The 13,646-nt window shown below is 35.4% G+C and overlaps 2 protein-coding genes across 2 annotated transcripts; both read right to left on the bottom strand.

The window, feature by feature from the left end:
* Positions 1-119: 119 nt before the first annotated feature.
* On the bottom strand, positions 120-1,040 carry LOC135150652 (F-box protein CPR1-like). The gene has a single exon (XM_064087371.1). It carries the CDS (start codon positions 1,038-1,040, stop codon positions 120-122), a length of 921 nt encoding a protein of 306 aa, XP_063943441.1.
* An 8,971-nt stretch (positions 1,041-10,011) lies between these two features.
* LOC108225179 (uncharacterized) lies at positions 10,012-11,295 on the bottom strand. Its single transcript, XM_017400004.2, has one exon. The coding sequence runs from the start codon at positions 11,293-11,295 to the stop codon at positions 10,012-10,014; it is 1,284 nt and encodes a 427-aa protein (XP_017255493.2).
* Positions 11,296-13,646: the final 2,351 nt, after the last annotated feature.

Raw genomic sequence — 13,646 nt, forward strand, 5'->3', positions numbered from 1 at the left:
AATGCATCTTCCGTCTTTAACCTTATAATTCACATCACAATTATACTCATATTACACAGACCGTTCATCTTATCAGAAGAAATCAATTAAAGCCAATAGTAATATTCAAAAATTTATTTCTATATTAATAAACTAATTCTGAAAATCTGGGATGTTACATTCAATGCATCAGCCCACAACGTAATGACAGCAATAGACTTATCAAGCTCAATAATATGAGTTTCAGGCTGAGCATCATAATACTCCTCATCATAGTCATCATCATTATCACCAACAACACCAATACCGCCAGCAGCAACAACAGGGAGCTTAATAGCACAATTCATGACCTCCTTGTTCAAATCAAACACCATCATCCCTACGCCCTTGTCAATACCACATAAAAATCCATTCACACACACATGGAAATGGCCACTTAAGAAGTCATGATCAGGGCTGTCAATCGGATCAGGAACTTCTCGCCATACATTCCTATTAGCTGAAAACACCTCAGTTGGAAGACAAGGCCCTGATACAACCCTAACAATCTTATAATCCCCATCTACTGGATCATAACCAAAACCTAGAGCGCGGGGTTTACTCAAGCCCCTACCAGGAACAACTCTTAATGATTGTCTAGTAGCAGGATTCCACAGAAAGAATCTATTAATTAGGCGTGAAGTTTCGAAGAGAACCAAACAAACAATGCCATTAGCAGAACCAACAAGTGTTAAACGAGGCACGGATCTAGACTCACCTTGAGAATATGGATACCTAGTTTCGGACACAATTTGACGAGAGTCAACGTCAAAGAGTGATAACTTCAGCTTAGCACTTTCCGTCGAAGTGGAACATGAATAGCGGACAAGCATAAGAGTTTCATCAGTTCCGCTTCTGATTGCTCGGCGGAGTTGGGCTTTGACGAAGACCGGGTCTTTGATTAGGGAAAGCCAGGTTTTGGAGACTAGTTGGAACTGAATTAGGGATTTCACTGGCACGCGTACGAGAATCTCGCTGATGAGATCGTCGCAGAGTGTTGGATTTGATCTGATAGGCTCCATTTTTGAGTCGGAATGAATGACGGCGGTCACTACAGAGAGGGTACGAGTGAAATGCGGAAACTAATTAGGGTTAGGGTCTGCTTTATTTTTATAACATATTCAACTGGGCTGGTCTATTGTAATTTAAGAGCTCCTTTTGAGCCCATTTAATTTTATATTTTGATTGAAAGTTTCCTGAGAACAAGAGTGTCTCCAACAAACCCTTCACAGAATATATAGGTGCTATCATATAAATAAACAATAATAATACTGAAAAAAATGTATTTAGAATGATCTGGTCAATTTAAAATGATTGGTTATACGTGGACAACCTCTAAAGATGTGTGGCAAGATTGCTTATCATATATTATCATATTAAAATAATATATTTTATTTATAATAATTAAAATAATAATTATGTAACGATGGAATAGAAAGATACAAATAATATTTTAGTTGCTTTTAGTTAGTTTTGACTTTAGTTGATTTTCATGTTGTTTTTGTGATGTTAATACTAATCTCATACATATATACACTCATATTTGAATCTTTGCAAACACTTGGAACTTATTATGTAATTGAATATAATATTTAATAAATTTTTTTAAAATTGCTTGTGGTTGCTAGTAGTTGCAAATGCTGTTGCAAATGCAATATCCGTAATTTTAAAAAACAAATCAAAAAATAATATTTTTACAATTTTTATTTGAAAGATTGTATTTTGGAACAATTTTTAAAAAGTTACAATATATTTGAGAAAAACTTTCCAAACTCAGTACTTTGTGAAAACAACCCTAAACAAAATTCAAGAGAAAAAATCAAATGTATTCACATATATAGCTTGCACTTTTATTTATTTTTTAAAATTAAATTTGAGATAATTAATTCGTTATTCCATCAGCTATAGACGGTTAGGATTTAGGTCACGCAACTAAAAGGTCCAAGAAATATGTCCTTTAATTTTAAAAAAAAAGATCTCACGTTCCTTCGTTAGAATTTGACTAACGAATGTTAGTCAATGTTGACGTTTTAGAAATCAAAAATAAAAATGACCTCGAAAATGATGTGGCTAGCAAAATTCACGGATTGAAGTGAAATTTTGATATGTTAATCTATGCGTCAAGAACATCATTGCTGAAAGTTTTCGATTTTGAGTTCACTAACGTGTAGAAATTATACCCGATAATCTCAAGAATGGGAAAAAACACGTTCAAAATCTGCAGATTTCGTATATATGATGATATTCCTAAAATTTATTAAAGTAGTGTGATTATTCATACATATGATTTTATTTTAGAATTTTTTGACATAGCTAATGAGACTTATTAATAGTAGTAGTTTAATAAATGAAATTCTTGACATATCGACATGATTTATGGACATATATACATGAAGACGACATAGTTTTTGACTTGAAGGAGATTAATATTTTTTTGATGATGTTATAATCTTAGAACGTTTTGCATAGCTAATGAGACTTATTAAGACTAAATATATGAAATTCTTGACATATCGACATGATTTATGGACATATATACGTGAAGACGATATAGTTTGGACATGAAGGAGATTAATATTTTTTTATACTTATGTTATATGATTTAGCTCTAATAAAAATAATATTACAAATTTGATATATGATATCTTATACTGATGTGATTCACGAGTAATTTTTAAGATTTATTTGAAATTTATCATTCAAATTTTGTAATGTAGTATAAAATTTTATAATTATGTTTTAAATTTATTTGAGAATCTGTAATACAGCTAAAGAAATCAATTCATTGCATTGTTAAAATAGGTAATCTATTTTTAAATAAGTTCTTTAATAGAATTTTTAATAATTAGAATGGTTAAAAACTTAAAATAAATATATCAGTCCCAAATGATATATTTAAATTATTATATTCAAATGTGTGCTAATTAAAATAGAGTAACACTTTAAAATATATTACATGACTATATTTTTAACGAACAGCCGACCAAGATGATCCGAATATTTTGTATTTCAATTTCTAAATAGATGTTATTATTTGCTAGCAAAATTATTAATCTAAAAAATATATGTATTAACATAGGATTAAAATAGAACAATTTAAAAACATAATCATTATAGATACTTATACAAAATACAAGGAAATTAAGGGTCACGCTCAAGAGAGAACCAGTCCTTAAAATAGAACCATACAACCACTAAGGTTCCGCTGCGGCTAAATTTTAAATAAATTTTTGGGATCTAAATCTAAATATATGTTTTTTTCATATTTTTTCATCGTTGTGTGTGTTCAAAAATAATTTTAAAATATAATACATAACATTTTTTTACATGTGAAGTTTTGCTGCAGAACGCTAACTAATACTTAAGTTCTGCTGCAGAACCCTGCCATGCAGAACCCTAACTAATACTTAAGTTCTGCTGCAGAACCCTGCTAGTGGTTCTCACTTGAACATGACCCAGAAAATGAAACCGATAAGAATACCATTTTTTATTAAGACATTTAAAAAAACAATCAAATCCAGACACTCCGTCGTTAACCCTAACCCTAAAACCTTGAGCATTTCCCTTCTCCCATCCACACACTCCGCCGCCATCAACTGAGTGATTCAATCGGACTCTGCAATGGCCCGAATCAGACCGAATCCGACCCTTTCCGACGACCTCATCAGCGAGATTCTCGTTCGCGTGCCAGTAAAATCTTTACTCCAGTTCCAATTAGTCTCTAAGACCTGGCTTTCCCTGATCAAAGACCCGTTTCGTCAAAGCGCAGCTCCGCCGAGCAATCGCAACCGAAACTGATCAAACCCTTATCATGACCCGCGAGACATATTTGACAGATACCGAAAATGCTACACTGCAATTCTCAGTCTTCGACGTTGATTCTCGTGAAATTGTGGCTGATCTCAAGTATCCGTATACTCAAGGCGAGTCTGAACAAGTAGGTCCTGCGTTTACACTTGTCGGTTCTGTTAACGGCATTGTTTGTGTTGTCTTTCACCACAATCTAAGCGAACATAGTTTCTATCTTTGGAATCCTGCTACTAGACAATCAAGAGTTGTTCCGGCATGTGCCTTGAGTACTTCCCGCGCTATGGGTTTCGGTTATGATCCGGTAGATGATGATTATAAGATTGTTAGTGTGGTATCGGGGCCTTCGCTTCCTACTGAGGTGTATTCGGCTAACAGGAATGTATGGCGAAAAGTTCCTGATGAGGATTATAAGATCGTTATGTCTGGAATCGACTTTTTAGGCAATTTTAATGTGTGTGTTAACGGATTATTATTTGGTGTCAAGAGAGATGCATTGATGGTGTTTGATTTGAACACGGAGGTGTTGAATTGTGCTATTAAGCTCCCTCGTGATGTTGCTGCTGCTATTGCAGCTGCTCGTGCGGTTACTGCTGCTGCTGTCGGTGGTCTCAACATTGTCAACTCTTATGAAGCTCATCCTAAAACTCGTATCATCGAGTATAATAAGTCTGTTGCTGTTATAATGCTGTGGGCTAATGCATTGAATGATGATAGGACTGGTAAGGGATTCAACAAGGCGATTAACATGTGGAAGTTGGAAGATGATTCATGCCTTCGAGGTGGTGGAGTTGAGGCATCATGGACGCTAATGTTTAGTATTGATTTAGCGATGCCAACAGAACTTTTTAATGGCTATTTCAGCAATGGGGATCTCCTACTACTGATAGGATATGAAGATTACAGGTGGATCTCGTGTAATGCCAGGAAGAAAGAGGCTAGGATTGCTCGAGTTTATATATTGGAAGATCATCGTTACACTCGTTATCTTTACAGGTACACGGAGAGCCTAGTTTCACTTGCAGGATTCAAACAAATTAGCTGGAACCGTGGCTATGGTGATAATTAAAGAAACACCGCTATTCTGGTATCTCTATGCTATATTATATGTCTTGTTAGTCACCTTTGGTCTGTTATTTTAGTCACTTTTGAGATGGCTGTATTTCTTTGCTCTTGATATATGTATTGTCAACTTTCCATCTGTACTTCAGTAGACTTGTTCTAATGAACTTTCTATCAGTTGGTTAAGGCATCGGAAGCCGACTTATTATAATGTTGGTGCAAGCTGATAGATTTTCATCAGCTGTGTTGGTTAAGATGTTCCTGCTAGCCTAGTGCTCGTTTCTTTCTATATGAACTTTGGTGTTGTTGATCTTTATTAGCGACATTTGTATCAGTACAGGGATCCAGATTTATATATCATCTAGTGAAACAAGTTTTCAGATGCAAACTCAAAAAGCCAACTAACATTAATATACAGACAGCACAAGCATTCTATGAATTTCTTGTATAATGTTAGATGTAGTATATTTCATATAATACTAAGTCAGTCAACTCGCTTCTAGTAATCTATGTGACTTGAAGAATGGGCTAGAAAAATGTTCGTTTCATTAAATTTATTGAAGAAGAGGTCTACTCTTTATAATATGTGGAATTATTTGCCAGTTGGTTTCTAAGTCTTCCCAAGTCCTCTTGACTCTGCCCTATATAAGGAGTCGAACTTACAATCTAAAATATTGTGACAAACATTGTAACATTAACATGTACTCAAGCACCAAAATGAGCTACTTAGCAACACTTTCCCTGATCATCATCATTTCCACCCTCCTAATCAGTAATCACCACAAGAGCTACCAACTTTAATATCGGAAACAACTGCCCTTACGTCGTATGCAGGGGTGGACCGTAGCATGGGCTGCGGTTGGTTTCAGCCCGGTCCGCTGTAAATTTTTACTTCAGAAATTTTTTATTACTCTTTGGAAGTCTGGCTGCTGCATGATATTAGCCCGGGTGAATAAATTTTCAAAACCAAATCTTTTCATAATTCTGTCTCTCTCTTTGTACAGCTTTTTTGCAACACTTCTTGTTTCTCGCTGCTTGTTCTTTCGTTTCAAATTAATACAGTTTATTTTATAGTTTTCTAAAATAATTATATTATAAATTAATCACTTCTCTCTCATTTGAAACAGTTTTGTATAATAGACCTTATTATGTGTATCTCATTTTTTGGGTGGACATATATATTTTTGTGTGTTTCTTATTTTTTTAGTTTTAAATTAAATTTGAATTCTTTAATGATGATGCTAATTTAAAATATATGTTGGTATTCAAATATATTTAACTCGTATGGGCTGGTGCCTATCTTGGTGGCGGTCGTCAACTCAACCCTAATGACCAATGGTCACTGGATGTTGCTCCTGGCACCCAATATGCTCGTATTTGGGGCCGGACAAATTGCAACCCTGATGCTTCTGTTTGTGAAACCGGAGATTGTGGCAGGCTTGACTGCACAGCACCAAACACAGTGGCCGAATATATATGCATTAAACCAATTTCAAAACTATGATTACTACGACATTTCACTAATCGACGGTTTCAATATTCCTATGGAATTTGGTCCCACTGAAGAAGGTGCAGATGGATGCAAACTCAGTAGCTGTACAGCAGAAAATCTGCATGAAAAGAACTTATCATTTCTTGTTCATGAGATTGAAGCGCAGATTTCTATACTGTAAACTTGAAATCGAAAATTTTCGGTGATTAAAATGTAGATGTTAGTGCTGTTTTTGTCATACTCTGTTGACTGTTCGATGTTTGTATTTAAACAATCGATTGTTTTCGGCTCAGCAGTTGAATACACACGGCAAAATTTTAGTTGCTATTTCATGGTACATATATACTTATCAACGTCTCTCGATCACTGTAGTATATTAATGATTTGCAAACTATAATATTGCTCTATGATATTTTGATATCTTATTTTTTTGCCAGTTTTCCATCAATATTTGACTTGTGCAGAATATGGAATGTGTGTAGCTATGGAATTCTTCTGCTAGAAATTTTCTCAGGGAAACGGCTTACGGAAAGCGGCATATTCATAGTTGGTGGAAGTGATCTTCATGACTACGTAAGGAAGGCAAGGAGCTCGAGCACAGAGCGACGAACATTCCTGACCCATGGATCGTACTTGATCAAGAAGAACATGGCATGACTATAAATCAATCATACAGCAGAGAAACAATGGTGTGGCTGATATTCGCTCTGCATTTTCTATGGTGGATGGTCGATCGCAAGTACGGTCGGTTTTAGTTTTGACAAAAACTGCCAAGAAGTGGACCTGGCAGTGCACTTGTGTAACGAAAAATTCTTATCCACAAATACAGAAATACCCAAACATAGCTAATTTATGCCAGGACATTACAATATGAGAAGATCAGAATTTGGCCTCAAAGACTAGCCAAGCAAAGAGAAAACATACCAGTGAATAGTGATGCCATTACAATGCCACCACAAGATAGATTTCTAAGTACATCATCAACGGTAACATAACCACAATATTGTTCACCAATCTTGTATATAGTATGTTTTAACTTTTAGCACAGACAGACACTTCCACGATTATATCGAAACAGAACCAGGTCTCTAGATTCCAGAACACGACTCTTTCTCCTCCAAATTCTGAAAAAGCTAAGCTACTTTCAAACCCTATCAAATGATAAAATTGAGGGTAAACCGGATAGCTTGAAAATTACTACAATTTCTATCAAGACGTGAGCTAGCACTCATGAAGTTACCAGTAAAAACTAAGACCAAGTTAAGGCTGAAAACTTAAAATTTCCGACCTATATTTGTTCAAGGTTGCATAATTAGTAAAGAAAAACACAAGGCTTAATGACCTTATAGCCCTCGAAGTATGGGTGGAAGTTCTGATGCAGCCTCGAAGTTTAAAAACGTACCTTTCGACCCTCAAAGTATCTTTGTCGTACCTTTTAGTCCTTTTTAAAAATACCGGTATAAATCGGGGGATAAACTTGACAATTCATATTCGGGATAAAATTTGGGCGTACCTTTTAACCCTTAAAGTTTACATCTCGTTCCTTTTAACCCCTAAACAATATATTAAAATACATTAGAGGTTCTTTTAACCCTTAATGTTTAATGCTCCTTTTAACCCTCACGTGTGAAATGTCAATTTTGTCCACCCCGTTATATACCGGTATACGCCATAAGGGCTAAAAAGTACGACAAAGATATTTTGAGGGTCGAAAGGTACGTTTTTAAACTTCGAGGCCGCATCGGAACTTCCACCCAAACTTCAAGGGCTAAAAGGTCATTAAGCCGAAAAACAAATGTTTCATGAATTGAGCAAACAGTGAAAGACTCATCTCATCCTCAAAAATTTGTATCACAAGGATTTGACTATCTTTGTGTACTACGAAACATATATTAATTCCTCTTATGAACATCCATGTCTTTTCTGCACGATGCTCCCAAGTCGGAAACCAATCATTTGTACAACACAGAGTATGAGTTGATATGTACCAATAAATTGTCATGATAAGCAACACAAAACCATCTTCACACAAAAAAAAGGGGTAGCAAATTACACTACCAACTGCAGGAAGCACTAGTTTAACTTCATATGAAACAGAAGACACTTGCCATCCATCAAAAGTGACAACAATAACAGACCAAAGAAGGTAGCTACAAGAACAGAGTTGCCGCAATCATTATCTAGCTGAATTGCACAAACATACCAGAATAGTTGGTCTTTTCTTAGTTATCATCTATTCATCTAGCCAGCAATCCAGTTAATTTGTTATAATACTGCGACTTAAACCAGAAACTCTTTTATAATACTTGACGGCATAGCCATCCTTATAAAGATAGTACATGACTGCAGAGCCATATTTATAAAGACAGAATAACCATCATCAATACATTAGACAATAATGAAATCTTTTTGTCAGGTAGACTAATGAAATCTGAAACTACAAAAGCAGGAACGCAACTAAGAAGCAAAAGAACAGGAAAAATAGAGGAGCCAAGACTCCACCTCCTGATGGTGTGAATGCACTAGTATGCATTGGAGACCGTGACTTTAATTAATCCTTATATCTTCTAAAAAGTTGATTTAAATCTCTATTTTAGTGCAGACAAAAATATAACAGTAACTATTTAGTGCTAAAAATATAACAGTAACTATCTTAGTACTAACAAATATATAACAGGGATTCAGTTCAGACTCATTTCCTATAATAAATTTTTATAATATACTAATGGGGTGTTTGGTTCATGGTCAATGAACCTGGTTATTTGCATAAGTGTTTGGATTAGTTATTTGGTAGTATCGAATGGGAACCCCAATCCTTGTAGGTGGTTAACTCATACCCTTCCCACCGCTTAGGTTTCATGCCATTCCCGTTAACCTCTATTCCCATACCCTTCCATCACCGATTCCATTTCCCACCCCTATTACCATACCCTACATTTCCATCACCGATTCCCATTCCCACCCTTAATTCAAACGCCCCTAAATTATAGTCATTTGAAGCATCCTAACAATTATATATTATTGTCTGAAACTTGTGTTACTGGCCAAATATACATCTGCATCCCTGTACTGATAGCAATGGGGGTGATATAAAATCAACCAGATCAAAGTTTTTTTAAAAGAAACGAGCACAACAATGGAAACTATGATGTGCAAATACAAATTTATTGCAAGCACCATAAGACTTAGATCCTCTTGGACAACAACCTCATAGCAAAAATTATAAGAATACCTCATTGACAGAACACAACTTGGTAGTAAGTACCATTAGGACAACTTCAAAACCTGTTTGATCAGCTTCATAACTGAGAGAATTAGGACACATATCCTTAAAAAAAAAAACCTTGAATAATCTGTTGGAGTTCCGATGCCTGAGTGCAACACAAGGCATCATTATGCAAGTCTATGAGTTCAAAAAATATTATTACCAACATAGTTGACTGGATTGACTCCAGTAATACGGATGTAAAATTGACAACACAGTGCAAATTAACATTGCAACCATCTATCAAAAGCAAATAGATGTAAATATCTATCAGAACAGACTACAAAACCAGACCAAAGAAGACTACAAGAACAGAATTGCTGCAATCAATATCTAGCACATCGATACCAGAATCAGCAGTGTCTTCTTAATTATCATCTTCGCCAGCTTTCCAGCTAATTTGTTTGAATCCTGCAAGTGAAACTAGGCTCTCTGTATACTTGCACATATCATAACAATAACAACAGTCAGCCATCTCATCTGAAAGGGGGACAATCTCGGCATCTTTCTTATCGACATCACATGAAATCCACATGTTATTATCACTTTGTACTGATAATAAGAGATTCCCATTGCTGAAATAGCCATTACGGAGTAGTGATGGTCTATCGAATTTAAGACTAAACATTAGCGTCCATGATGCCTCGTCTCCACCACCTCGAAGGCATGCCTCATCATCCAACTTCCACAATTTAACCTTCTTGTTCCATCTCCAATCAGACATTTCATAATCCAGTGCATTAGCCCACAGTACAATAACACCAACAGACTTATTTATCTCGATTATACGAGTATTAGCTTCAGCTTCATAAGACCCATCGCTGTCATAGTCGGAACCATATTCATCATCATAATCGTCGTCATCGTCGTCATCATCATCATCGTCGTCACCATCATCACGACCACCATCAACAGGAAGCTTAATAGAATAATTCATCACCTCCCTGTTCAAATCAAACACCACCATCATACTAAAATCCCCCGCACCACATAAAAATCCATTAACACACACATGGAACGTACTGCAAAAATGATCCATAACGTCCGTTGGAATCGGACAAGCCACTTTTCGCCATACATTACTATTAGCCGAATACACCTCTACCGAATAAAAAGGCTTTCTAACAACACTAACAACCTTATAATCCCGAGCCACCGGATCATAACCGAACCCCAAATCATTCAATTCACCAACCGGAAGTGGCGGAAGAAATTTAATTTTTCTAATTGCGGGATTCCAAAGAAACACAGGGTCAGAAAACTCCTCAACATCAAAATCACAATTAGCAACACAGACAATACCATTAGCAGAACCAACAAGTCTAAAATAACGGTCCGATACTTGAGGGGCCTTTCGAGAACACGGATACTTAACATCACACATTAGTTCACAAGAGTCCACGTTAAAGAGTGAGAATTTCTGTAAATGATCACCGCTGAGATAGAGATAACGGGTGATGATAAGGGTTTCATCGGTTCCGGTGGAGATTGCGTGACGGAGCTGAGCTTCGGCGAAAGCAGGGTCTTTGATCAGCGATAACCATGTCTTGGAGACTAATTGGTACTGAACTAGTGGTTTCACTGGCAGGCGTTTCAGAATCTCGGTGAGTAGATCGCTTGAAAGCGTCGGATTGGGCCTCACTGGCGCCATTGTTGAGTCGCTAAGTCGACTCGGTGGTGATAATAGGGAGAGAACTGAAGGTCTAACGAGGGTTTCGATTGAAGTTGAAATATGGGGAATGCGGCGTTTCTTTATTTGCAAAAATATATTCTGTTTTTAGAAAAATATTAGAATTTTAATAATATATAATTGAGATTTTTGCAAAAAATAAAATTTCATGATATTCAAATTATGATAGATTTTTATTATATTATGCTTAAATTTTAGGGAATTTATCAAAACTACCCGCTTTTACATAGTAATTGCAGTTATACTAGATGTCTGTATTTCTTGCAAACATACAGAAAGTTGCAAATATACGACACCCACTAACACTCTCTCTTATGTCTCCCTCGTTGCGCTCGCTCTTTTTATCTCCCTCTTTATATCTATCCTCGCTCTCTAATACATTCTCCCTCTATCTCGTTATCTCTCCACGCCCTCAGGGAAAAGAGGCTGTCGCCGATCGTTGCAGATGTTGTTGCCGCCGATCATTGCAAATGGTCAGGCTACGACGGTGCATGTGCAACTACGAGGAGATTCCGAGAAGGAGATAGGGAAGACAGGAGGATGAGTGGGGGTGTGGCCGGAGTCGGGATTAGACAGAGGGAAGTGAAGGTGGATTCTAATGGTAATGGTAGGGAGTGAAGGATGAGGTCGATACTCGACGGCTGCAAAAAGAACAGGGTACATGAGGGAGGTAATTGCGAAAAGGGAGAGAAAGTGTGCTAGTTGGTTGTTTTTGAGTTGATTTCTAGTTTGTTGTTTTAGTTGTTTTTTTGGTTGTAGTGCTTGTTGATTTTGCTTTTGTGGTTGTTTTGGTGATATTAGTATTGACTTCGCAGAGGCACTCATTTTTCTGCCTTTGCAACCCGTTGCACCTTATTATGCAATTGCAACTTATTATGCAAATGAATGTAATTTTCCACACAAAAATTTCAAAATTGCATTTGTGGTTACGTTACGTATATGGTTACTAGCAGTTACAGATACGGTTACTAGCAGTTACAGATACAGTTGAATATACAATCTCCATATTTTTGCAAATATTTTTTGAAAGATAGTATATTTGTAATTTGTTTCAAAAAATGATAGTATTTTTGCAAATATTCTTTTAGATTTGGGTATTCATGAAAAAGCCCTAAATTTTAAGTTTTCTACATCAGTTTTATGATATTTTATTTAAAATTTACTAGACTCGGTATAAAATTAGAATCACATATAATTTGATAATATATACAAATATTAATCCGTTAAAATCTCACTTAAATACATGTTTTTGTATTTGTTTTATTTCATTCAATTCGAGATATAAATCAAAAGGATTTTATGCGGATTCAAAAGATCTTTCAAATATTTTTGGGTTATTAAGATTTTAAATTATATTTAAGAAATGGGGAATCATATCAGTTTAATGAAATACTTTAAAATCTGATTATTTACATCATCAAAATTATTTTAATTTTTAAAATCCTGATTTTAATGAATTTGTAAGGATATTTTATGTAAAAATTCTCCAATATAACGAGATTGTGTCAAAATTAATATATGATAGATGTCAAATCAATTTATGATATTTTGCGGTTACAGATAGTTTGCCGGAAAGTAGATGAAAAATTATTTGATAAATCTAAAAGCGGATTTTAACTCATAAATGATTTTGTAATAATCAAGTCCTACGTACTTTTGAAAATAACTGTTTTTGAGGAAACCTCACCAAAAATATTAATTTCTTTTCAAATTATAACTTAACATATACAAATATCAAAAAAATATATATAACTGTTAAGTAATTATATAATGGAAGTACTGCAAACCCTGTTTATGCAACAAGAAAAGATACAACCAACACAGTCAACTGAAATTGATTCAGTAATACAACTAGAGAGTTAATAGCAGAAGGCAAATTAACATAGCCATCTATCAAGAGCAAAGAACGTAGCCATCTATCAATAAGTGACTACACTAACAGAGCCAGGGTGCCTGCAAAGACAGAGTTGCCACAATCGTTATCGAGCATAAAGAAACAGTTAGTAGTTATATAACTGATTTTGTTGGAGTCCTCTTTTCATCCCTGTACTGATAGAAATGCGGGTGATATAAGATCAACCAGATCAAAGTTTTTTTAGAAGAAACGAGCACAACAATGAAAACTATAATGTGCAAATACAAATTTATAGCAAGCACCATAAGACTAAGATCCTCTTGGACAACAACTTCATAGCAAAAATATAAGAATACCACTTGGTAGTTAGTACCACTTGGACAACTTCGAAACCTGTTTGATCAGCTTTATAACTGAGACAAGTAGGACAGATATCCTTAAAAAAAACTTGAATAAT

Source organism: Daucus carota, chromosome 1 (assembly GCF_001625215.2).
Source record: "Daucus carota subsp. sativus chromosome 1, DH1 v3.0, whole genome shotgun sequence".
Taxonomy (NCBI): domain Eukaryota; kingdom Viridiplantae; phylum Streptophyta; class Magnoliopsida; order Apiales; family Apiaceae; genus Daucus; species Daucus carota.